The 26,944-nt window shown below is 31.0% G+C and overlaps 1 protein-coding gene across 1 annotated transcript; it reads left to right on the plus strand.

The window, feature by feature from the left end:
* Positions 1-10,877: 10,877 nt before the first annotated feature.
* Positions 10,878-14,861, plus strand: LOC113866111 (protein DYAD). Its single transcript, XM_027501000.1, has 9 exons — positions 10,878-10,901; positions 11,322-11,378; positions 11,779-11,908; positions 12,171-12,271; positions 12,395-13,071; positions 13,184-13,567; positions 13,672-13,789; positions 13,865-13,948; positions 14,253-14,861. The coding sequence occupies exons 1-9, from the start codon at positions 10,878-10,880 to the stop codon at positions 14,859-14,861; spliced, it is 2,184 nt and encodes a 727-aa protein (XP_027356801.1).
* The last annotated feature ends 12,083 nt before the right edge of the window (positions 14,862-26,944 follow it).

Consider the following 26,944-nt stretch of genomic DNA (forward strand, 5'->3'; position numbering starts at 1 on the left):
ATGCAATATGTTGTAAATGCATACTCCCCACAGTGGAAGCCCCTGGGAAATGAATGCAACATCCTTACAAACTGCGAATGGAAGTTAATGCCTGATGTTGACAGAGCAAGAGGTAAAGGCCGACCAAAATCAACTCGCATTAGGAATGAAATGGACTGGGTTGAGTCAAAAACTAGACAAAGGTGTTCCAAGTGTAACGAAGTAGGTCACAATCGACGTCATTGTCCTCAACAAAACAATGTTGGTTGACCAAATCATACAATGTTGGTGTTTGTATTTGTTTTTTATCTTGTGATATTGTTATTTATTGTAATTGTCATTAATTATTGTAATGAAACCATTAATGTTATATCAAGTGAAGGCACAAACAAATTAATAATTACGGTAAGTATTAAAGTCACTAACAGTAATATATGTTAACTAAAATAAGTTGCTACATAAAAACATGTCATTGTTGTCCCCCCCTGTGTGCCTCATGATGATGATCGTCTGGAGTCAAGATACATTGCCTCTGTCTATCTCGAGCTCCTCGATGAGGGTTCCGACGAACATATCCTAAATCAGCAACTGCACTAAACTCGGCATTAAGATCAATACCTAACTCTATAGGATGTATGTCTGATGGTATAGGGTCAACTTGACTGTATGGGGCACCTGGAGTCAAAAGCGAATGGTGCTCGTGAGGAGGTGTGAAAAAGAAATCAGGTCGTGGAATGTAATCTTTTGTTCCTGTAAAAGGTGATGATGGGTGTTCTGAAGGATGGTGTGTACCCTGTGATGAATGGAAATAAGTCGGGGCTGTCATCAAACTAGATGGATGAAAAGGAAACTCTGATGGTATTGGAAAGACACCATTAGGTCGCTCTGGCATAACCGGGACAGCCCACTCTGCTGCCTGCACTTGTCTCCGTCGACGTGCCAAGCCTCTTCCTTCTCTTCGTTGATGCGGCTGATCTATGTGTAAGTTTGGATTGACAGGATTACCACTTTGTAGTGGTGGATCTGAGGTTGAAATAGGCTCTAATATGCGATCTTGCTCCTTCTTCAATGACAGAAGACTCTCAGACAAGTCCTTCAATTCATTAAAGGTAAAAGAATCTTGTCCATCAGTGCTCAAGTAATGCAATCTCTCCATCACATCACCCTAAAAATAGTCAAAAGTAACCATTACTGTAATTTTGTATATAAAACAGAAAGTAATAGTGCAAAAAGTATATATTTTTGTAAACATACCGACAAAGCTGATACTGCTGCCTCCCTGGTCATCCAACGACGAGTATGACTAACATACCATCGCATGTACTCTGAATTTGAGCTAAGTAAATCATACTGAGGCTCATTAGTCAAAACCCAAAGTCGTCTACTCTCCCAAATTTCTAACATAGCACTGAACTTGGCTGACCAATCTTCTCCAGTCTTCCCTCTGAGGGTAAGGTCATGTAGCTGGTCAGGCTGGTAAGGAGTCCTTGGTATGTGTTGAACCATACCAAACTGACGCATTACTCTATCAGGTTGATGCCACTCACATACCTGAAAACATATAAGTGGCACCACTGCCCTCCATAAGTTCATAGCATCTCTACAAATAGGTGGTAATATATTGATGAGTTCCATATTGTATGGCACCCACACAATCTGTATGATGACATACAAAACAGATTAATAACAAAAAAGTACGTAATTAACATGTTATTTAAATAAGTAACTCAGCAAAAGTTGGCTATAATACCTCATCACGTGCTAGACGATCAAAAATATATCTGTAGTAGTGGACATCTTCCTTTCCCCTTCTAATACCGTGGGATAACCATCTGCAAGTAATTGACCATAAAATCATGAAGTCAAATAAATAACAGTATAGAACACCTACAAATGCGTAGTGCTAGCAATAACAATACCAACTTACCTAACACCGTACGGAAGATAAGGACGACTATAGGGAGGATTGATAGGTGCTATCTGGGAAAATCTATCCCAAGCCCAAATCACAATTAACGTAGTCAGTCCTCCAATAGCAACACGATCAATGTTGGTGGCCATGCATAGCTTTCGGTACAAATAACCTAGAACTGTAGAACCCCAACTATATTGACCGGTCAACTCAAAATCTTCAAGCAAAGGCAAGTACCTCACAGATACCCTACTGCTAGAGTGATCAGGAAGCATGAACCCTCCAATAAGCCTCAATATATATGCCCTAGCAAATCGAGTGATCTGCAGTGGAGTCTGATTATGCATGGCAATATGAGTGAAGTGTTCGTCCAACCAGCTCATCTTCAAGAAACTCCCTACAAAAGCCTCTGATCCTGGTCTTATACCTAGGCTGTCTTCCACAATCTGAGCCCAATCACCCCCAGTGGATGCTATAACAGGTGTCCCATCTATGCGTAATCCTAATATAATAGCAACATCCTGAAGGGTAATAGTACACTCTCTAGGGGGCATGTGGAAGGTGTGCGTCTCGGGCCTCCACCTCTCTACTAATGCAGTAATCAATCCCACGTCTACAGGAAGCTTAGACAAGTTAGCCACTCCAACAAAACCCGCTAATTCCAGATGTGGAATAATTTCTTCCGGAATACCTTCTAATTCACCGGGAATATTTGGACTCTTCCTAACTCTCAATGTCGGGTGATCACGTTCATCCCAAATATGCTCAGAAACATGAATACTCTGAAACCGAAGAAGTGATGGATCTTCTGGCCCAAGATTAATAATCATACTTTGTTGTGAAGATGATGCCATCTATACAAAAAAAAAAAAATATTAGTCAAAAAATTTCATTCAATAATAATAATAATAATAATAATTTATATTTTACTAACATATTAATAATACATAAATTTTATATAAATAAAATTTAAAAATTTTACTTCAATATAAGTGTAAAAATTATTTATTACAATCAAATTAAGTATAAATTATTATATTTAGTTTTATATATTTATTTTATTTAACTCAATTTTTATTATTCTGTATTTTAATAAATATCTATAATAATTCCTGTAAACAAATTTTATAAATCTTAATTTAACCTATCTTCTTAACAATTAATTATAATTTTATATTTTAATTAACTATATCACATTTCATTTTTTCTAAAAACATATTAATCTATATATAAATAAATAAAAAATTATTTAAATTTTAAATTCTTTTTTACTAATCTTTAATAAACTTTCAGCATATTCTTCACTCACTCCCACTTAATTACCAAATCACTTACATACGTAGAGTTTAAAAATATTACAATATTATTATCAGATTTTCTAATTAACAAAATCAAATTAAACATAATATATAAATGCATGTTGTTATAGTTCCATACCTCTTACAATTGTAGCAGTATTTGATCCTTCACAGCAAATCAAAACAAATTTTGAAACTTCGACGATGATAGAGAAGGAGGAGAGACGGAGAAAATGGACGACGAAAGAGGAGCAAAGACGGAGAACATGTAAATGGAAAGGAAGGAGGACGACGGTCAAAAGTGGTTTCACCAGCCGCAGTGCGAAATGAGCTTTCGCCAGTAGCAGTGCGAATTATCTTAGATGTTGCCACGTGTATCAAAAGCCCCCTAGCCGTCCATTTTAAATCTAAGAGAGCGGTTCCAGCAGAACTGCTCTCTAATATGCACTTATGAGAGCGGTTAGAGCAGAACCGCTCTCTAAAATCGACTTATGAGAGCACAAGCAAATAAAATGAAAATAAGTTAGCTTAAACTTTAAAAGAAATTTCAATGAATTCCTAACTTGAGAAATATTTTTTCCACATTCATGACTTATTAATAAATTGAAATTTCCTTAAGATATATCTTTCTCAAACGATTCTTGAATTGATTCAGTTTGAAAGATAAAATATTTATCTCAATTCTTTTTTAATAAAGAAAATTATTAGCTTAAATAAAGTTTTGGTACCCATAAATGTAGCATATTTTGTGATAAGTTTATATAAATTTTTTGTTAAAATATAATCCTTAAAAAGTTAAGATATTAAAATTTAGTCCTATCGTTAACCTTCCTTTTATTAAGTGTTGAGTTGGCTAACAGAGAACCAGCTCAACATTCTCAAGTAACTGCCGCGTCATTTAATTTTTTAAATATTTTAAGCTTAATTATGTTTTTTGTCTCTATAAATGTAGCATATTTTGTGATAAGTCCTTATAATTTTTTTTAAGATTTAGTCTATGAAATATTAAAAGTTAGGATTTAGTCTTTACCTTCAACTCTCCCTGTTTTGTGCGGAGTTGACTCACAAACTCAACTCATTACTATCACATCACTGTCACATATTGTCATATCATTTAATTTTTTAGTATTTTATTATTTAAAATTAATATTTACAAACATTCCTAAATATATTTTAAATATTTATAATAAAATCCTCTGGAACCCTGAAATTCTAACATTTGTCCCTTACCACGACATAAGGTAACTAATCCTAGTCTTTTACTAGTGCTCGTGGTACCTTACTATCCCCATTAGTTAACCAATTACTTTTTGCCCCTCACATTTGTACCTAACATTTTCAACCACTTTCTTTGTAAAACTAATTCACAATCACAAACAATACACAAACCAATCACAACTACCATTATGTCCATTTGGTACAAGTTTTAACATGGTCACACATTACTTAAAGAAGAGAACAATTGATCAATATGAACATGGTTGTTCTCAAATTTTCCAGATTCTCCAAATACCATGCACTAACTTGTATAATTCTTAATTTAATTAATACAAGCCTAAAAATCATGAAATTATTAGAGATTTTCTTTATTTAAATATATTTTCACATAAAAATACAAACATAAATTAGATACTCATAGAGAGTAACACGAAACACAATTTATTAGAAAATTCATAAATAATTCATTATAACTTCAAAATCATGAAATAAATGAGGTTATATTTTCTTAAACGTATATTATCATGTAAAAATACTAACACAAGTCAAACACTTATATATTTTAATTTGAGTCATAGTTTCTTTCTGTAGGTCAAAAGTTGTCATGTTTCAATAACAGATTCTTAACAAAATCATAGCTCACTCAATTTAAATCCAAAAATTATGAAATTAATAAGGTTGTTCTTCTCTATATATACATTTTAAGAAAATATACCAGCACAATCTTGAGACATATAATACCCTATAGAAAATAAACTCTTTCTACAAGTCACAAAAAATCACTTTTACAACTTAATTTGTCAAAAAATTCATATCTAACTCACTTCATATTCAAAACTTATGGAAGTAGAGGATTTTCTCACAAGACACAAACAATCTCAGCAGGTCACAAAAGTTCTTTATCTAACAAAAGCTTGGTAGAAAAATAACAATTAATTGATTTTTTAAGTTCAATTTTGGTAAATTAGTGAAAATTTACTCCTAATACAATCTTCTATCCGGATAAAATGCCTTTGTAAATTATATCAAAACAGTCCCTATATTTTTCAAATTTGCAATTTAGCCCCTAACTTTTATTTATTTATAAAAATGTGCTTTTACCAAAACTTGGTGAAACTTAGCAGTTTGCATGTTTTACTATAACTTTCTAAGGTATTTTACCAAAACATTTTCTTTGTCCGACCACTTATAAAGTCAAGTATTTGGAGATCTTAAAGTCAGTTTAGGGTTAAAATCAAGACATTTTCTTATGTAAAAGTCCAATTTTTTTAATTTAGTCGACTTTCCTTTCAACATTCATGTTCCTCACATTGTCTAAACTATTCCAAGATGTCCAAGGTTTAGAAATTTATTTCATGATCCTTTCTCATTTTTAATTCATTTTCTCTTAAAGTATTTTTTGAAAATCTTCAAAAATTCACTAAAAATATTTAAATTCACAATAACTCCATGAACTACAAAATAATAAAATTATGTATTCTGACCTTTTGAAAATTTTTCATGATTTTATGAATTTACTAAAACAGAAAAAACAACATAAAACAATTTTAACTACTCCAAAATAGTAAACTTTCTTAAATATTTGCAAAATCCCCTTTTTATACACAACCAAAGGTACTACCACTACTATCACATCAATATCACTATAATCATACCACACAAATAAGCAAAGAATTAAAACTCAGATTATGTACAAAAATGGATATTCACATAAAGTTGCAAGTATTTCAAGAGAGAAAACACTAAATTTTATGAAAGAATAAATAAATTAGAGGATTAATCTAACAATTCTAAGGCACGGAACAACATAAATCATTATAATATCGTAAATATAACACATATGAAGCAAATTCGTGGCTAAATTCCCTCAAAATATCCATTATAGTTTGTTAGGACTTTTTTTTGCAGAATTTTCTGTTTTTGTTGTTTTTAGTAAATTTCTTTGATTTTCTTTTCCTAATCATTTTTATTTTCATGAACTAACAACGGCCACAAAATTTTTATTAGATAAAGAGGGTTAAAGATTCTTCTTCACTCAAAATTCATTTAGCAAACATGAACTAATAATCCTATTTTACTTGATTTTTATTGTGTTACAAGTGAGTGATTGCCTCTTCTCCCTCTTATACTTGGTATGATTTAAACCTCCTTCTTACTCCTTTATATCAACTTACTCATGTTTCAAATAAGCTTCTAAGAATTTTGAGTTTTTTTTACTTAGTTGCTTTGGTGGGTTAATTAATGTTTGCCTAGTTTTCTTGTAGATTTTTCATGTATTTGGTTGTGGAATATGACCTGGTTGGGGATGTGGCATTTATTTGATGAGTGCTTATTATTATCAAGTAGTTGTAAAGGTTTGGTTTTGCTATTTGGAAAAATTTTGGTCAAGTGCTCAATATTGGCTCCCTATCACACGTGAATTTAGCCTCTTTGTTGCATGCAAAACTTTTGTACTTTTGTTTAGTTATTGTGGCAAAATCATGGAAATAATATATAGTAGGTCCTTGCCTAATAGCATGGTAACGTGTTGAACCATGCATTCACCTTTTTTGTCATAGAGAATGGAAAAAGGTAAAGCCTAATAACATTATTTGTGATTCTGTTGTACTTTATAGTGTGTGTGAGTCGAAGAAATTTTGTTAGATGAAAGTTAGGGTCTTCATTTGGCATTTATTCAAATTGTGTAGATTTTGAACTATAGTGATCAACACTACTTTCAGAGTAGGTGTAATGTAATCCTGGATTGATCTCCTTCTTTTTGCCATATTTTGTTCCTTTAACTCCTTCCTTTCTACACACAATTCTTTCAATTTCCAGATCAAATAAGGAAGATGTAAAATACTTAGAATCAGTGAGCATATAATATAGACAATTAAAAAAACACAACATGAATTAAAACAAAGATTAACAGAACAAAATAAAATAAGATTTAAATAAATTAAATACGAGAATTTTTTAATATTGTAAAAAAATTCTTAGTAACAACATCTAAAACTTGTTCATGGACAATTGTACTCGTTAAAAAGTAATAAGGAGTTTTAAAATAAGTTCTCAGAATATCATCTCACAAGGATTGTTCCTAAATACCAAGAATATCATAATTTAATTGTTTGAACTAAAATGATATGTAATAAAATAAAATGAAGGATTCATATCTAAAAGTAATTAAAAAGAAACAAAATAATACAACCTATGACAAAAAACTATTCGAGATGAATTATAGGACATATTGTTTCACCTTTACTGTTCTCTATGTTCACTTTTAGATTAATTCAAAATTTATTAATACCCAATAGTCATGTAAGGCAAAAGGAAAAGAAATATAAAGTCTGTGGGCTTGTTAATTTAATAATGATTGAAAAAGAAAAATTAAATGTGATTTACTTAATTCTTTATCTCATTTTATTCGATAGATCTATTAATTATATGTGGTACAATCGCCTATGATATAATTATTTATATTATATATTTAAGAGTTGCTAAATCTAAACATATGAATATAGCATAATAAGATAAACCAATCTTTAGTAATTTAAAAAGTAAACACAAACTAAAAGAGTTCCTAATAAAAAAGAGATAAAAAAATTCTTGATTTAAGACGCGCTCTTAAAACTCTAAAAGTAGTCAATTACTAGTCAATATTAAAATTAATTAATAAAAAATATTTAAGTTATAATCCTTATTTTTTTTATTAATAAGATTCTTAAAACCTTAATATTTCTTTAAATTTAAATTTTTAGACGAGAAGTACACTGTGGATACCAATATGCACAGTCGTACCAATATATGCAGCCATGTATATGCTTCACATAATAAGCATATTGGCCGCTGAAACATGAACGTAATTACTCTACTTTTTATTAATTTATACCTAAAATACTTCATTAATTCGTCATGACTCTTGACATGCTAAAATACATGCTAATGTTATCAATAAAAAATTAATATATATATAAATTTTAATCATATGTTGGGAACTATATATTGAAAAATTGTTTATATTAAATGAAAATAGTTTTCCTTCTACATGATTGACATTTATTAATCATCGATCTATTAGCTGGCTGTTTAAAATCATTTTAATATAACCATAATTAAACTTCGAATCTTCTGCATTTGAACTTCAAAATTTGCAACCCTCTCATAGTTTTTTTTTCCCTACAAATCTTCTGTCTTCGGAATTTTGTTATCCCGTACTCTTTGGTTTACTTCTATCTCTGATTTCACATTAGAAAAGAAAAAAAAAAGAAAAATATTTCTTTTAAAATTTTTAATAATCGTTAAACTAACCTTTTTATCGGCTACAGTAATACTGAAATTTGTTTATATAATCTTGTGGTATGAATTATTATATATAAGTAATAAGAATATAACATCTCAAACTTTATTTTCTGTACACTTTATCGATCATGATGTTAAACATGACATCCCCGTTAAGCTTTAAATAATATGATGAAAAATTTCCGACCAATTTAATTAATTTATAATTTAGTTTTATCTGACTGGATTAATACAACCAATACCCCTAACAATAATCTAGAAAACTGCCACATACTCTACTTTGTTTTCAATGCATTTTATATTTATATATATATATATATATATATAATATAATATAATATAATATAAAAAACTTGAGTGTAAATAATAATTGTATACAAAATAATTTATAATGTCCATTTTTAATAATTTAATTAATAAAATTTAAAAATAAAAAGCAGAATAAGGATAAGGATGGTAATTTGAAAGGTCAAACAGTGAAAGAAACATGTGTTCTATGTTTCTTATATGTGAACTAGAATTAATTTCTTGTCAATAATAATTAATGACTAATCTCTTCAGAAATCATCAGAGTTTCCTATGTTCTGTTTTTGTCTAAACTTGTTGAACATAAATATGACATATCCGAACACATATTTTACTCATTTAAGAAACCTGCTTTTAAGTTAAATTTACTATACAACACTAAATAAAAACCCAAAAGCATAATATCCAACAACAAACATATCTCATTTGCGCGCACATACGTGTGCATATATACAATTTGAACTTATAGATATCTTAATAATTTAATAAATTTTTATAGATTAATTAATTCAACTATTAATTTAGATAAAAAATTCTAAATTTAATATTTACTTATATTTTAAAAATATAGTAGTCATTAAAATAAAATAATATGATAATTTTTTTATTAATTTTACTTTTTATAAAATTTTATAAAATAGTTTTACTTGCAGTAAGAATATTCAAATTAATCATTTAGTTAATTAATTTTGTATTTTATAAAAATCTGTTAAATTTTGTAAGTGTTTAAATTTGACATCAAATATCAACTGATCACATTATATATAAAAATTTCTTACACGAAGTTCAGTAACAATCTTAAACATCTATTATATATTTATTATTTTTTAAAATAAAAATTTTAATTATTTTAATAATGAAGATCCTTTATGTGGTACATGACAGTGTAGTGGTTTGAAGCTATTAACATCAAACAATGCCGAGAAGCCGAGTATGAAGATTGTTCTAGTTATCACTCTCATAAAATGTTTATTCAAAGAAAAATGATAGAATGGAATGGTATTAGCATTGTTTCATTCATGAATGATTGAAATAACTACTTAAAATGTTTACAGTATTTTACGTGACAGCCAACCGCCAACAAGATTAACAAAAGGAAACAAATAGAGCAATACTCTTTGGAACGAGCGTGCCAAGTTACGAACCAATCAAAATCACGAATTTCAAATTTACGTTACTTTGATGGCGTGTCAAAATTCTATTGGTTGTTTACGTTTAAAACGGTGCAGTGAGGTGAACTTTGTAAAGCAACCATGTCTCACACGAACAATGAGGTAGGGACTTTTCCGTAATTTCATATCGTTGCTCAGAGCTATACTTGCGACCGCGAGAGAATCATAATCATGATACTTGCTTCCCTCCCTTACGTGCAACCAAAAAGCTTCTTCACTGTGCAACCGTTCGCACGCATGATAACAGATTTTCGCTCCATAATTTTTCTCTCATAGCCATTTCTTTTTCTCGGGAAACAAACAAAGCAAAGCAAAGTTTTTCAAATCCACGTTCTGCCAACAGCCAAAAACACTCTGAACGCTAATGCTCCTAAACTCGTTGATCCTTCTTCTGATTGTTCCGTTCCTAGCACCGTAGTTGCAGTGTTGATTTCTACTCTGAAGCAGGGACACCTCGGTTCATTAAGCTAGGTCTGAGAGAGAGAAGATCGATGACGATCGAACGAGTGAGTTGATTCAGTTCAGTTCAGTTCAGTGATTTGATTTGTAATTCTGATTTCACGAGATATACAAGCAGCGATTGGTGATTTTAGTTCATTTTCGAAATTCGAACCTGAAAATCCGATTGATTTTCGGACACATTTATCTGCGTTTCCGAGAATCGAGCATTTTTCATTCGTTTTGCTGCTTCAGAACGATCAGAGTACGAACATGGCATTGCGCTGTGTGCTCAGTGTTTGTCGATGATTAATATTAATTAAATCGAATGTTGATCAATGGAACCAAGAAATTCCCATCGTAGCCGACAAATCGACATTCATACCTCTCACATAGTTCAAACACTGTGAAAAGCTTTGCATTCATTTCTCTTCATGATTTGTCTCTTTTTTTCGTACCTTTCTTATTTAATTCTTTACTATATTACGAACATGATAGTTATATTTTGACATTCATCTTATTCACTTAGCGTAAACGGTAGTACTTTTTTAGTTATTTTCTCTGGTCAATCAATAACCTATGTGTAAAGGCTAATTTAATTTAAACCTTTATTTCTATTTATGTAAATTTATGTGTTAACGTAATTGTCGATGCAATGTATAGTTTTTGTGATGAAATTAATTATTAGCTATTGTTAATTATGTTCTTTCTGTGCAGATCACGGAGGAAATTCCGTGTGGTTTTTTCAGTGCTGCTGCTGCTACAGAAGATATGGTCTCTTTCTTTCTCACCGATTTCATAATCAGTGCACAAAAATTAACACGCGCGCCTTTTTCTGTTAAATATATGAGCCTATTTCTAACGTGCCGCGACCCTTTTGGGATCCTCTGAGCTTAACGAACGATGCCGCATGCACGCACACATTGTTGAAGATAAATGATTATATGCTTTTGCACACGCACACGCACGTTCACGCCCCTTTCTCTACCTCTATCTCATGCATATATTTACTTATTATGTATGGTAACGTTTATAATTATTTTTGGAATAGAAATATATATTGTGAAGGCTATGATTTTAATAGTATGTTATGGCTCTGAATGAATCATTAGTATGATTATTATAATTCTTGTAAATTTTACGAAATTATGAGTAGATTGATTTTAATTTGCAGGAGTGTTCGTACTTGAAGAAGCAGGAAAACAGGGACGTCCACGTCGAGGAGGGCAGAAACAAAAAGAGCCCATGTTTGGACAAACATGGTCTTCTTTTACCACCCGCATCTGAATCAATTTGTACCTTTGGTAACATCCGTTTGATTGGCTGTATTATGAACCTTATGGCAACTTTAGAATTGCAACGGGACTTGTTTCTTTTTTCTTTTTCCAATAATGCCCTTCATTTAGCGTAAAAATTAAAAAAATAATAATAAGAATATAACTATACCCGTTTGTTTTGCTTGGTATCGTTACATATATAATACCCTTGTGCTCTTTCCTTCCCTATATTCCTTCTAATTTTCTAATCCAATGTCACTTTGGTAAAAACTGTCAATGAATATTGCAGAAGCCTCTGAGCACTTTAAAGTGGGTCGATTTCATGAAATTGATCACTGCAAGCTTTCACCCGTTTCCCCAGTTCAACTAAAATCTGTCCGCATTGTAATGGTATATACTATATACTATATACATGATAAATCAACAAATGGAGAGCTCCTTTTGAACCTTGCATTAGAGATTTAAAATATTTTTCTTTGCTGCTTTTCATTATTGGGTGTGTGAATTCATTAGGTCAGTGACATAGGGGAGCACCAGGTGTCGCTAAGGTACCCGAGCCTCCAATCTCTTCGCACGCACTTCAGCGACCAAAACTTCGGGAAGCCAGACGGGAAGAAGATTCCTGCACTCGACGAGAAGTACGTTATGGGGTTGGACTTCGCCATCAAAGCGCTAAACAGAAGCATCCCAACCGAGGAATTTTCACATAAGAGAAATTCCTGGGGCTTCTGGGTCTCTTCCTCTAAAGAAAACATTCAAGGCTCTGAAAATCCATCTCTCACCGATGTCAACCTGATTTCTAAGCAAGGGTCATGCTGGTCTCAGCTTAAGTTCCCAGGGATGATGCAGTGGGGCCAACGCCGGCAAGTTCGGTTCTTGGGCCGTCATGAGGAGCGAAAAGTTGAAACTTTACCCGAACTATGTAAGGAAAAAGTGGTCAGTGTTGAACACATAGAAGGGACTAGTGAGAAGAAGAGGAAGAAATGGAAAGAAGAAACGGAGGCTGCTAAGGCAGAGTCTTTTGGGGTAATGAGGATGACTCGTCAATGTAAGAGAAATGATCAAAATGTGAGTAGTAGCACTGGTGTTTCAAAATCTAAGAAATCAAATAATGACGCCAAAAAGCAGCAGCTCGTGCTTTACAGCAAAAACAAGCGAAAAATCTTAATTGACAGATGGTCTGCTGAGAGGTAAGTAATTATTCGTATCTCAATGATTAACTAGAGTACAGTATATAATTCAGTTTTTCGTTGCATGGTTCAACAATTGTAAATTGTTTTTTGTTGCATCGCATGTTTGAAGGTATAAGTTGGCAGAGGAGAACATGTTGAAGGTATTGAAGGCAAAAGGAGCTGCATATGGAAACCCAATATTGAGGCCAGACTTGAGATCAGAAGCACGAAAGCATATTGGGGACACGGGTTTACTAGATCATTTGCTGAAGCACATGGCTGGAAAAGTGGCACCCGGTGGAGCAGAAAGATTCCGACGGCGGCACAATGCTGAGGGTGCAATGGAATACTGGTTAGAGAGTGCTGATCTTGTTGATATTAGAAGGGAAGCAGGGATCCAAGACCCTTACTGGACTCCTCCCCCTGGATGGAAGCTGGGGGACAGCATTTCACAAGATCAAGTCACTAGTAGAGAACTCCGAGAGATCAAGGAAGAAATCCTCAAGTTGAAACAGTAAAGCCAATTTCTTTATTTTTTATTCTCTGCTCTCGAGTGATTTTGTCGGTTATTCTATTGATTCTGAGTGTCATTGGTTACTCATCTTTATCTACAAACAGAGATATGCGGGAGCTCGCATCAAAGAAGGGAGAGGAAGCACTGGCCATTGTGACTACTCCTAGCTCCTGTTTGTCTAGCTTGAATTCGGAGGACTATGTTTCCTTGGTTCCAAAGCAGGTGAAGCATAGTAGGTCAAACTAATTGCTAAATGTCAATAGAAGTGGGCCCAGTTTTAACAACTTTATATTGCAGGAGATATATGCGGAACTGGTGAATAAGAAGACTAAAATTGAGGAACAACTGAAAGAAATTTCGCTGACTTTGAACGGCATGGAGGTAACATAGTCAATCATTACTCTTTCTATGTTATTTAGTTCACGGGCTAAATGATATTGATTGCATGTGCATGGAGTGCTGCCAATGATTGGTTTCTTTTCCTCAAAAATCTATGTTGGCCTAGAGTAACATAGCAATCAACAAAACTCTAAAAATCTTGTTTATTAACTGGTTATTCATTGTTTACTTTTCATTTTCACTTGGAACAAATATTGAGAACTGATGAAAATCAATGATCAAAAGTATTCACTGGCTAGCTAAAGGAATTGAATTTAATAATCACTGATGGGAGGCACTTATGCAGGAGCAACTGGGAATGCTGAAACCAATAGTAGAAGAACCGATAATGTCAGAATCAGTAAAGCCACCAGCATTATTGTCCGGACCAACATCAGTGGCAGAAAACATTGGTGGAGAGACAAGGAAGGAAAAGAAAGCTAATAAAAACAAAGCGACAAAATCAGTGGATACACAAATGCAAGAAAACAGTACAGCTGAAGACAAGGCAGCAAAGATAGAAAGGCTGAAAAGTGGTTTCCAAATTTGCAAGCCACAAGGGACCTTTGTATGGCCAAATATAGGTGTCTCTCCCAACTTTGTGGCCAACCTTGAAGATCACAGTGTGGTCCCAACCCCATCATCAGCTTCCTCTTCTACCACCGAAGCTCCGAAGCTCGTTTCCAAACCTCAAACTGATCAGCACCTGCCATTGCCAACACCTAACCCTTCTTCCCCTGTAAAGCCACTAGCAGAGAGGCGCCCTGTGAGCACAGCTACTTTGACCCACGTCACTGGTCCCTTTTCCCCTCGTCTTTCTCCACCATTAGGGACCCCAAGATCCAAAGTCACCTCCACCGTTATTAAGAACGCCTCTTCTATTAACCTCAACGAGGCCCCTCTGACCCCAGAGTAGTGCTGGCAAAGTCCTAATGCATACTATTATTTCAAAGAAACCACACCATTTTGAGTCTCGTGTTGATAAAATTAGACTGAGCCAAAGGTTAAGCCAACTTCACAATATTGACGGTAAATTGGAAGTGGTAACTTTTGCTAGATTGATACTACCATATAATTGAAGTTAGACATAGCGGTTACGTGCAATGAACATTGCAAGTCAAATATTAAAATTAAACAAGTCAAATGCTGATGAGTTCTGCATAATTTTTGGAGTAATATTACTTACACAATTTTTCATAAATTTTATACAATCGTGTCATCAATATTTTTTTAAATTTCTTTTTTTTCCTCTCACTTTTCTGATGAGTTCTGCATCTAATGACTTATGTGTGCCCTATGATATTTCTATGCCAAAACTTTACTATTGAAGTGGAGGCTGAAAGGTTTTCAACTTGTGCATGATTTAATTTCAACCACCCATTCCTTATCGGTAAGGTTTATGTTCTCAGTAATTCTGCACAAATAAAATATCATTCTATTAATATATATTCGACTCCAAATTGCAAGAAAAGCTTAATAAATCAGCAATCCAATTCAACCTCTCTTCTTTGTATTTTCCAGCTGTCAGGCTTTGCCCACTGTGACAAGGCAGCCCATGGCCCCTAAATATGGAACAATAACAGAAAGTTATATTATTTTTATAATAAATTTTCATAATAATATTAGAAGATCAAGAGAGACAAAGAGTTTCTGATATGAAATGGAATTGGCATTGATTGATGATTAATTATAGGGTAGTTATTCAACAAACACATATTATACAAGATGCGTAAAAAATAATGTCCAAATTACTAACTATAACTGACCATTAATATTTCCTCGAGGAGTTGCAGGAGCAGATATTTATATATCTAATTAGAATACCAGTGAATCGAATTTAGCATGACGCACCGACTTTGTAAGGATATATGCATGCTTTTTTGCCACTTCGGTGTAATGTGAAAACCAAATTACTCGTAAGCATAAATATTATGAATTTTGTAAACGTAAACATAAATATTTTTGAAAAATTTAAAGTTTATATAAGGAAAATTTTATAAATATAATAATAAGTATTTATGATAATTCTAAAAGTTTATATAAGATAATAAGAAAAAGTTAAGCAACAACTTTGGTCTTTAAAATTTGGTTTAAATTATAAATTTAATTCCAGTATTTAATTTTTTTTTAATTTGATCCTTATATTTAAAAAGTATATAATTTGTTCTCTATATGAGTAAACGTTTACAAATTAGTTTTCCCCATTTAAAATTTGCTAATGGTGTTAATTGTTGTTGATGGCATGGTTCGACAATAGTTCTATTTACACTTTTTCATTTGCTAAAGTTTTTGAAGCTGTTGTTGTTGGGAGTTCTATCCTTGTTGAGGGTTGGTCTTTGGGGATAGGAAAATTTTCTAATTTACTAAAGTTTTTATCAAATTTTTGTGGTAGAAAATAGACTATACTTTTTGAGGAGAAATGCACTTCAAAAATTAGTAGTATGAACACATCTTTTGACTCAAAACAAAAGAGAACTCTATGTTCCCACATGTTGACAAGTCAAGGACATGTGAAAATTCTAAGTAAAAAACTTATCAAAGGAACTACTCTTCGCCATGTTTTTATGAAGATTGGCAGAAGAATCTTAATTTTTGTCGAAAAGAATGTTACATTTTGAGGAGTTTTGTAGGGTCATAAGAGGAGTCCCATTTTTTGTTGAAAAGAAGGCTACATTTCGAAGAGTTTTGACGGGTCGTGATAAGAGCCTTAATCTTTATTGAAAAGAAAGTTGTCTTTCAAGGAGTTTTGAAGATTTTTTAAGTCCCAAATTGAAGAACCAAAACTTGTCAAAATAGGAATCGAAGAGGGATATTATTTTAAGTCCACAAGACAAATTGAAGTTCATAGATTTTTCCTAAAATTTCTTGAAACAAGAATCAATAAGGAAAATTATTCTAAGTCCATGAGATAAGGGTGAAACTTATAGATTTTCCTCAAAAACTTGTCAAAACAAGAATCAATAAGGAAAATTATTCTAAGTCCACAAGACAAGGTGAAACTCATATTTTTTTTTAAAACTTGTCGAAATAGAAATTGATAAAGGAATTATTTTAAGTCTAAGAGATAAAGTTTTGTTAAAAAAAGTGAAGAAACATATCGAAAGAATTACAAGTTTTGAAGCTACTAAAGCAGCAGTTACTATACCACCAATTGAAGGACAAAGAAACAAAGAGATGATCGTGAGCGAAAATAGTTATGGAGAAGCCATGATTATAAGCACGATCATGAGCCATTATGGATAATGAATGGTAGCAATTGAAGGCGAGTATGTGCAGAAGCAATTATCAAGAGACCCACAAAAGGAAGAAAACGATTGAGATAAATTGCCTATAAATAGTAGAAAGCTTTACATTACGGAGGAGGACTTTTTGCACTAGAAACTAGCACCTAAAATTCTCTTCACGCTAAAAGTTTGCACCGAGTCAGATTCCAACTACCAAAAGAGTCACATTTATTGTTGTTCTTTGCTTAGAGTCATATGTTTACATTTCTGTAGTTTAATTCTAGCTTATTTATTTCCAGTTCATCTGTTCAATTACGTTTTTGTAATTTGGTTCACGTACAGTTTGTTTTTGTAATTTTTTTATGTTCAATTCAATATTGCTTCAGTGTTTTTCTACTATTTCTGTTTAGTATTTTGCTTAACGATGTTAACTTCATTGTTACATAAAAACACACTTAAAAGAATTCAAGAGGACATAAAATTCAATTCCAGATTATTCTTGAATTTATTTGTTTATCAATTACACTTTTCACCGTAAAAAGTTGGTTAACTGCACCCTTTTGATTTTGACCCTTGTTGTTTACCCCACTTTTTCCATTATTAATATGTATGTTCTTCAACTAGTTAGCAATGCTGTTTTCTTTAGATGCACCCTATAGTTAGCAATGTTGTTTTCTTTAGATGCACCCTGTAACTCTGCATACTTCTGATTTTGCAAACTTCTTGATGAGAGTGTTGCGGTCCATATTCCTTGAAATTTGTCACCTTCCCTGGTTCTCCATCTATTTTTGTGGTAAAAACTCCTGTGAAAAATAATGCACCAAATAAATAACCAAACACACCACCGATTCAACATGTAATAAAAAAACAAACTTTTTGAGTGTTATACATATGAATTAATTAAGGATAACACCCCTTTATTTTATTTTATTTTTGGCCAAGTAGATGAATATATGCTTACTATCAATCTTTTGCAAGATTTTTTTAACTTTGTTCTTTCACGCGTCATAATATATGTTCACTTTAAGAACACATTTCTGCATGTACAAGCAATTCCCAAAGGTAAAATATAATAAAAAGAAATTTCATTGTGAATAAGAAGAATTAAAATGGGATAAAAGTTATTACTTTATCATAAATGACATACATAGAAAGCAAAAACACTTGACAAGTAAAATAAAAGGCGGTTCTAATGAAAAATATGAGGCTTTAACAAAAGAGAGAAAAAATGAAATAAAGCACCTGTATCTTCAAAAACTCTTCTTTACTCAACCGTGAAGATGATGGTCAGAAAGATGAAGGTGATTCACAACTTAAGTGTCTAGTCATTTACCAACTATGCATATGTAAACTTTTATTAAGCCATATCATCAACAACAATTAACACCTGTTAACAAATTCAAAACAGAAAAGACTGATTTGTAAGTTTTTATTGATATGGAGACCAAATTGTACATTTTTAAGTATAGGAACTAAATTAAAAAATTGTGTCAAATATAAAGATTAAATTTATAATTTAACCTAAAATTTAAAATAGAATTAACAAAAGAGGTAAATAAAAGGAAAATTCATCATAATAAGAGAGAATGTGTAATTCACGTATCATTCTAAATTAATTTTAATCTTAAAATGTATAAATGATAGAATATAAAAGAAAATAACTCTAATGATTGTTTCACTAGATTCACGTTTATAATATAAATACTTGATTAGACATTTAAAATAAATAATAGAATACTAATACATTAGAAAAGTAAAATTGTACATGTGGTATACAAATTATAAATTTATTTTATATATTTAAATTATACATGTAATATATGACTTTTATTGTTTAAATTAATCGCAGGCTAAGTCGTAGGTAAGAAATACGAGTTTCAATTATTTAATTTTAAAAAATTAGATGAACACATAATATACAACTTACTTTATTTTTTTTAAAAAAAATCAACAACCTTGTTCACTGTAATTTAACAAATATGACATAAACATTCATTTCTTTTTAACTAAATATGCGTATGACTTACATTTGCTGCTATATATGGTTTCATACCATAATGTGAAAATGATATTTGGGCATTGTTACTCTTTTATGTGATGTCAAAACAAAACAATATAAGTAGCATCGTAGTGTGGGTTTTGTTTCAGATTTCAATGTTTATTTTGGTAGTTGACTGGCACCCATTAGTATATCAATATAAACTTGCCATGGTTGTATTGCCAAGTGACTGATGGAACCAGGCTCTAGTGTAACACAACAACGCTGATGAAGTTTGGGTGAATGTTTGCATGGGTGCATGAAGGAGTGTTGTTTTGTCCTACGGTATAACAGAGGAATATGATAGTAGTACGTTTCGTGAATCGGGATACTCTGCACAACTATGTTTTGCTGTTAGTTAACGCCATAAATGCAGAAGATCTGAGTTACTGGGCATTGACGAGTTGTTTATGTTCTGCGATAGGGTTTCGAGCGTTTTGGACACAGACGATGGTGGCAGGTCTAGCCAAGGTTCACGAAAGTTTGAAGTTTATTATGGTAACTGGCCAGGTAAAATAAAAATAAATAAATTTATAACTTGTATACAACATGTGTAACTTTATTATTATTATTTTTTTTAAGATAATATTGTCATCTACGACTTACTTTAAATGAGCAAGTTTTTTCAAAAGTTACACTATATTAGTAATTTTGTTTTCACATAACACGTAGTAAAAAAGCCAATGCATGCAAGTTCACGTTAAGTTGATACATGGATCAAATTAATCACATAATAAATTTATTTTTTATGCAATTATTTTTTCTCTCTCTTCTTATCTAGAGTATAATTTAAAAAAATTCAATTATTTATTAAAAGAATAGCATTTTTCAAAACAGACTTACTAGGATGAATTAGCTTTTCGTTATCGTTATTCTCTTTAGTTGTTACTTTTTTTAATATTTTTGTAATTTAGTGTTTGTTATTATTATAGTTGTACACAATAAAATAAGGAGTTTTGCTATGTTTAGTCCTGATTTTAAGTAATTAACAATGATAGTAATAATTTTTTATTAAAACAAAAAGTATTTATATACTTTAATATTTTGATATAATAAATACTTTATTTTTAATAACAAATTATTATTAGTAGTTATTTAAACTCAGCTCTAATAGTTAAAATTAATAAAACTATAAAATATTTAAATTGTAAATATTGTTTATAAAAAAATTTATTTAATTTTCTTTTCCATTCCCAACATTACTTACATGAAATTGAAAGAAACGTTAAAATCGCCTAACCATATTTTTTTATAAAAATATTATGATGATAAAAAATTTTAAGCAGAAAACAAAACAGCAAAATATAACTTTAATATTACATTTAAATCTAATAAAATTACACCTTGAACACCGTAAATGCTATTTATCTAATGAATTTCTTTCTTTATTTAAAATAATACTACAATAAAAAATATATTAGAGAGCAATTCTATATTATTTTGGAGAGTGATTCAAATCATTTTAACAAGTATCGTTATGCAAAGTAGATGCACCTAAAGAGCTCTGATGAATCTACATTTTACTACATTTTTATACATCATTTATTACTTTTTATAAAAAAGAATAGACTTAGATAGTGTAAATAAGATGAATATTCCAATTAGGCTATAGGTTTCTTAGTTTTTGGTTAATTTACATTGATTTAGATAGTTTATTTTACATGTTTTGATCATTTGAATAATGTGGCAAGAATCACCAAGCTTATTTTGAAGAATTATTGGATTTTGAAGAATTTGAGGTGAAAATAATTACTTTCAAGATTGATAGTGATCACTACAGCAAGCTATTTTCAGCAAAGAGACCAAAGTGTTTACTTTCAAAGCTAAAAGTGACGACTACAGCAGCCCAGAATCCACTAAATCTGCGCGTAGCTACTATGAAAGTTCATAGTAATCACTCCAGAGCGTGCAGAATTGAAGGTGATGTGCGTAGCTACTATTAAAGTTCATAATGACAACTCCAGAAAGCCCAAAATGTATCAGTGTTGCGCGTAGCTACTATCAAAGTTGATAGTGGACACTACAGAAAGGCAAAAACCAACTGATGCTGCGCGTGTCTACTATGAAAGAATGAAAGTAATTACTTTGGAGGGCGCCAGCTTTAGTATAAATAGATTTTTGCCAAATTAGGGTAGAGAGCTCTTACACTTTTCGTATCTTTTCTCTTCTTTACTAAATTAGGACATTTTCCAGAGCTTAGGGCAACCTTGGGTAACAGCCAAGGGTCCAACCTAGGGTTTGGTTTCTCATTTCTCTTACTTTTACATTAATGTCAATGAGTTTTCTGCATTTCCAAACTGTGTTTTTGACCCCCATTTCCATGGAGGGCTAAATTTTGTATAATCCTTGGTGAGTTCACATGGATTCTTGAGTTCCTTGATTCTAATGATAATATAACTCCTTTCTTTTCATGAATTACTTCTTCTTCACCTCTTGAATTGAATTAATGGTGAATAAGAGAGACATTGCTTAATTAACCCTAATTCATTTTAAAGAGATTCTAAACTAGAGATTGCTTAATCCTAGGTTTAATTCTAAGGTTGCGTAATATTGGGATAAGGGATTAGAGCCTAACAAATTGCGTAATTTCGTTGGGACTATAAGGTTAATTTTCGCTTGTTAAATTAACCTAATTCATGAGAGAGAAGATGAGTGTTAAATCTTGAGTGGAATGAGGATAGAATCTATATGGATGAACTAAGGATTGCTGCTTTCTATTGTTTGAATTAATTAAACTTGTTTGCTTACTGCTCCTTATATTGATTTGAAACCACAAAAATCTCTCATTTTAATTGCTTGTTCAATTAATGCCTTCAACATGTTTAATGAAGATTAATAGTCAATGTTCACGGGAGACAATCTAGGGTAATCCTAGTACTACATTAATTTGTTTAAATTTTGATGAGGATTTGCGACAAATCTTTTAAACACAACAAGAAAACGCATCACCAAGCTCTCAAAAGTATTAATAATGAATCCAACTAGTATAACTTTGATTCCCAAATCTGAATACCTTGAACACGGTAAAAATTTTAGGCTCATTTCTTTGTGTAATGTGAACTATAAGATTATTACTAAAATTATAGCTAATAGATTAAGTGATTCTCTTTCCAATATGATCTTTGTCCATTAGTGCAATTTTATCCCAGGTAAATAGGGGATTGATAATTCCCTAATTTTCTAGGAAATAATGCATTCTTTCTATAATTTAAAAGGTAAAAGTGGATATGTGATTTAGTTAAATTTAGAAAAGGCTTATGACAAGCTTAGATGAAGCTTCATTATAAACACTTTAATTAGGGCTAGTCTGAATTTTGACATGATTAATCTCATACATCATTGTATATCAACTCCCTCTATGGTTATAAATTAGAATAATAGTACTATAAGTGCATTTCAACCTATTAGAGGAATCTACCAAAGAGATCTTATATCTCCCTATTTATTTGTTATGTGCATTTGAAGATTAATCATCTTATTCAGTATAGTATTTTTAATAATGCTTAGGCTCATTTTTCCTTTGGATGCCATGATTTGCATATCTCTCATCTCCTCTTTGCTGATGACATTATCCTTATAGTCAAAGTTGATTTGTTTTAAGCCCCTGTCATACAAAACACCTTAAATACATTTTGTTTAGCATCTAGCGTAAAGGTCAATAATCCTAAATCTTCCTTGTTTTTCTTTAAGAATACTAATCATACTCTTTGTTAGGATATTGTTGAGATTTTGAGTATTAAGTCTTCTAACTAGTTTGGCAAATATTTATGTATTTCCATTAATTTCAAGAAACCTTATAATAGTCATTTTTCTTTTCTGATTGACAAAGTTGGAGAAAAAACTCTATTTGTGGAAGATGAAAAGTTTGTCTTTAGTAAGTAGGGTTGTTTTAGCTCAATCATGCCTCATGAGTATCCATTCTTACATAATGCAAATTACCCTCATCCTTATTGTTGTGTGTAATGAAATTAATAGCCTCTGTAGAAAATTTATTTGGAGATCTTTAGGTAATAGAAAATGTTGTCTTATTGGATGAAATCTGTAAAACAAAAAATGAGGGAGGATTAGGATTTAGAGACCTTCATATGCTAAATAAAGCATACATAATGAAATTATGCTAGAAATTAACCACATCTCCTAGTGATCTTTGGGTCCAAATTTTGTGCAAGAAATATTTGTTTTTTGTTGGACAAAATTTGGAGCTTAGAAAAAATAACATGGGTTCTCATCTTTGAAAAAGCATAACATCAATTTTGTATTTGTTCTCTAAAGGTCTTAGTTGAGAAATAGGGAATTGTCGTTCAATTAGGTTTTGGATGGATCAATGGGTTCCTAAATGTCGTAGTCTGCAATATTATTCCTTATATCCTATTCTCGAGAGGGATTTGGATACTCCTGTGGCCCTATTTTTTGACTAGGATATTGGGATTGGAATAAAATAAAATCCCTGCTTCTAGATCATATTTGGGAGGAAATTGCCTAATTAAATCCCCTATCCTATCTAGTGGGCAAGATTTAGTATTTTGGGCTTTATCTAATAATGACTCTTTTTCCATCAAATCTGCATACTAATTAATTTTCCAAACCCTCTTCAGCTCAATCTCTGTCCTAGTGTTTTTAAACTTGTCTAGAAATAGGATGGTCCTCCTAAAGTTGTTGTGTTCCTTTAAAAAATTTCCTATGGAAGATTTCTGACCAATGAGAAGAGAGATAAGAAGGGAATGACTAACTTAGCCACTTATCCTAGGTGTGGATCTTCTCTTGAAACAATAATGCATGTACTATATGACCCATTATGCTAGAAGTATTTGGGACCATTTTCTCTTTTATGAACAATGGGCTTGGTTTTTCACTATAAGTCTTTCTGAATGGCTTTATGAAAGCCTATCTAATCCTTGTGTTAGTAGATTTCTCAACTGGTATTGGCTGTTTGGATTTATTATTTAACATTTATGAAGAGGAGGAAATTTTTATGTCTTTCATAATAGCTCTCTGCAACCCCTTATTTTAATTCAAAAGATCATTAGTGATGTTGAGTATGTTGACTTATGTTATAGGAACAAACAAATTTCCTTTCCTAGGCTAGCCTAGGAACAAGTCAAGATTAGGTAGTTTCTCCCTCCTCTTAGTCTCCTGAAACTGAACACAGATGAGGCTGTTTGTCAATACTTACCTATTGCTGCTTGTGGAGGTATTATTAGAGATTGGAAAAGGCATGTTGTGACTAGATTTCACAGCTCTTTGACCACCTACTCACCCCAGAAGCTGAACTCTGGAAAATCTATCAGAGTTAGGGATGACAATGGGTAGGGTATGGGTAAAGTACTACAGTACCCATCCCTATACCCGCGTTTTAAAAAAATACCCATACCCGGCCCTATACCCGCGTGGGTATGAATATTAATCCCCGTACCCGTACCCTCTGGGTACCCGCATACCCGTCTTGTACCCATTACCCGCGCTTGTTTGAGAAAAAAAATATTTATAAAGAAAAATATGTTTATATAACTTCACATAAGTAGCATAATAATACAAAAATTTAATATGTAGTTGCCGAATAAGGTACAAACATAAATAACAAACAAATATTCAAAGATCATAAATGTTAAATGTATCTTAATATAATAATTTTCTAAACTAAAATTCTTAGAAACAATAAGCAAAACTAAACACACAAGTTATTTGTCAATGATAATCCTATCTTGTGTGAGATTTGATTGATTGGTAATGTCAGAGCGACAACGAAATAGATCTGTACAATGGTTGTCCCTTCTTGTGGTATCACTTAGTAACTTCTTGTGACAACATTGACAACTAATTCTAATGAATAACGTTTTACAGTTGTTAAGTTTTAGTGAGACAGACATTGAGAATGAGAATATAGTTAGAGTAGAGAAGTTCAATACTAACAACAGAAAATGGATACATAATTTTTTTTTAACTTTTGAATTTGAAATTGTAAGAAAAATAATAGATTTAATTAAAATAATATAATATAATTAATATATATATATATATATATATACTAGTATTTTTTAACTCATATACTATACAAAAGTATTTTATCAAAAATATAAATTTTTGAAAAATTATTTTAGTGAATTAAATATTTATAATGTATATAAATTTTAAAAGAAAGAAGTTGAATAAAAGATAAATAGTTACAATAAAATTTTATAATAAAGAAATATACGTGTATATTAAAAAAATTATACTTTTTTATCTGAAAAAAATTAATAAATAAAAATTAATAATATTTTTTTATATTTATATCTTTTCAAAAACTTCTTTGAATGTGAATAAATAGTAAGAATAATATTATTTAGATTCAATATTAAAATCAGTATTTAACGCATCATTAAATGAAATAAAATAAAATAGGATGAACGATATTAGTGGCAACTTTGGCCCTTTTGGGTGAGAATTGCGAAAGAATATTTAACTTTTTTCTTTAGTCGCCCATTGCCCATTGCCCATTGCCCAAAGACAATTTTATTCTTTTGTAGCCTTTCAGTATTCTAATTCTCTTTCAAAAATAATGATTGTCAATTACCGAAGGTTTTGAATTAAGTCAATCAAAGTCGTTTTAGGATTCTCCTCTTTTCTTTTTTTGTTGTCAAAGGACTCTCCTCTTTATCTCAACACTATTAACGATATTTGCCAATTATAATTTTCTTATATATTCCAATGTCATTTTAATATTTCTCTTACCATTTTTTAAAAATAAATTTTAATAAAATGTATTTATTATTACTAAAGTAAAAAAGATATTAATTTTTTAATTTAATAATTAAAGAAACTTTTTTAAATTTTAAAATTTTATTAACAATAAAAGCCTACTTCGATCAGCTTCTTTTTCAAACACATCCTCACTCAATTGCACAATATATGTAAATATTATTCAACAAAATATATTTTTATATTTATTTTATTTTTTATGAAATCATATAGCTTTTCATTTTTATAACATGTTTTAAATTTTATGTATTTTTTGTTATTCAATTGAAAGAATTTGTTTTCACTTGTTTTAATCCATGCTTGCGCTTCTTCAATCAATGCTACATATTATGACATATCGTTAATTCAACGGAATGTGTTACCAAAATAAACAATATTTAAGATTGAAAAAAAATGTTTGCATTTTAATTTATATATTGTCATAAAAGTGATCTTTCTATCAAAGTGATCATATATTAACTTGTTTTGCACGTTAAAAATCCTTCTTTATAATCAAATTTTAGACCATTTTAATTATTTTTAAAAAAATTCAATATTTTTTCCCATAGCCATGAATTTTCAGTTATTTTTTTAAATATAAAACTAATCTCTTCCAACATACTAAAATTATTTTCTCTTTCTCAACACTATGTTCTCAGAGGCTTAAATTCATAACAAGGCATATTTTTCTCAATTATTTAAGTCAAAATCATTTTCTCTTACCAGGGAATTTTCATATTGTTTTTAAATATAAAACTAATCTCTTTGAAAATATTAAAATTATATTCTCTTTCTCAAATCTATATTTGCAGAGGTTTAAATTTAATTTATAACAAAATCATCTAAATAAGATATTTAAGCCATGTTCGCTTATCACTTGTGTCACAATCCTTTTAATAAATAAAATTCAACTGAACACCCACGTTGATATCGAGACAGAGTGTCTATTTTCACTCTCGTATTGTATTGTTATTCTTATTTAAAATATTTTTATACAAATTATCTCAATTATTAATATGA

Source organism: Abrus precatorius, unplaced genomic scaffold (assembly GCF_003935025.1).
Source record: "Abrus precatorius isolate BTA unplaced genomic scaffold, Abrus_2018 Scaffold4, whole genome shotgun sequence".
In the NCBI taxonomy this organism is placed as follows: Eukaryota; Viridiplantae; Streptophyta; class Magnoliopsida; order Fabales; family Fabaceae; genus Abrus; species Abrus precatorius.

Excerpts from the sequence above, each read along its gene's own strand:
- LOC113866111 (XM_027501000.1), top strand. The coding sequence starts at position 10,878 with ATGGCATTGCGCTGTGTGCTCAGT. Across the intron at positions 13,568-13,671 it reads GAAATCCTCAAGTTGAAACA|AGATATGCGGGAGCTCGCAT; the intron begins GTAAAGCCAATT and ends ATCTACAAACAG. Across the intron at positions 13,790-13,864 it reads TTTCCTTGGTTCCAAAGCAG|GAGATATATGCGGAACTGGT; the intron begins GTGAAGCATAGT and ends TTTATATTGCAG.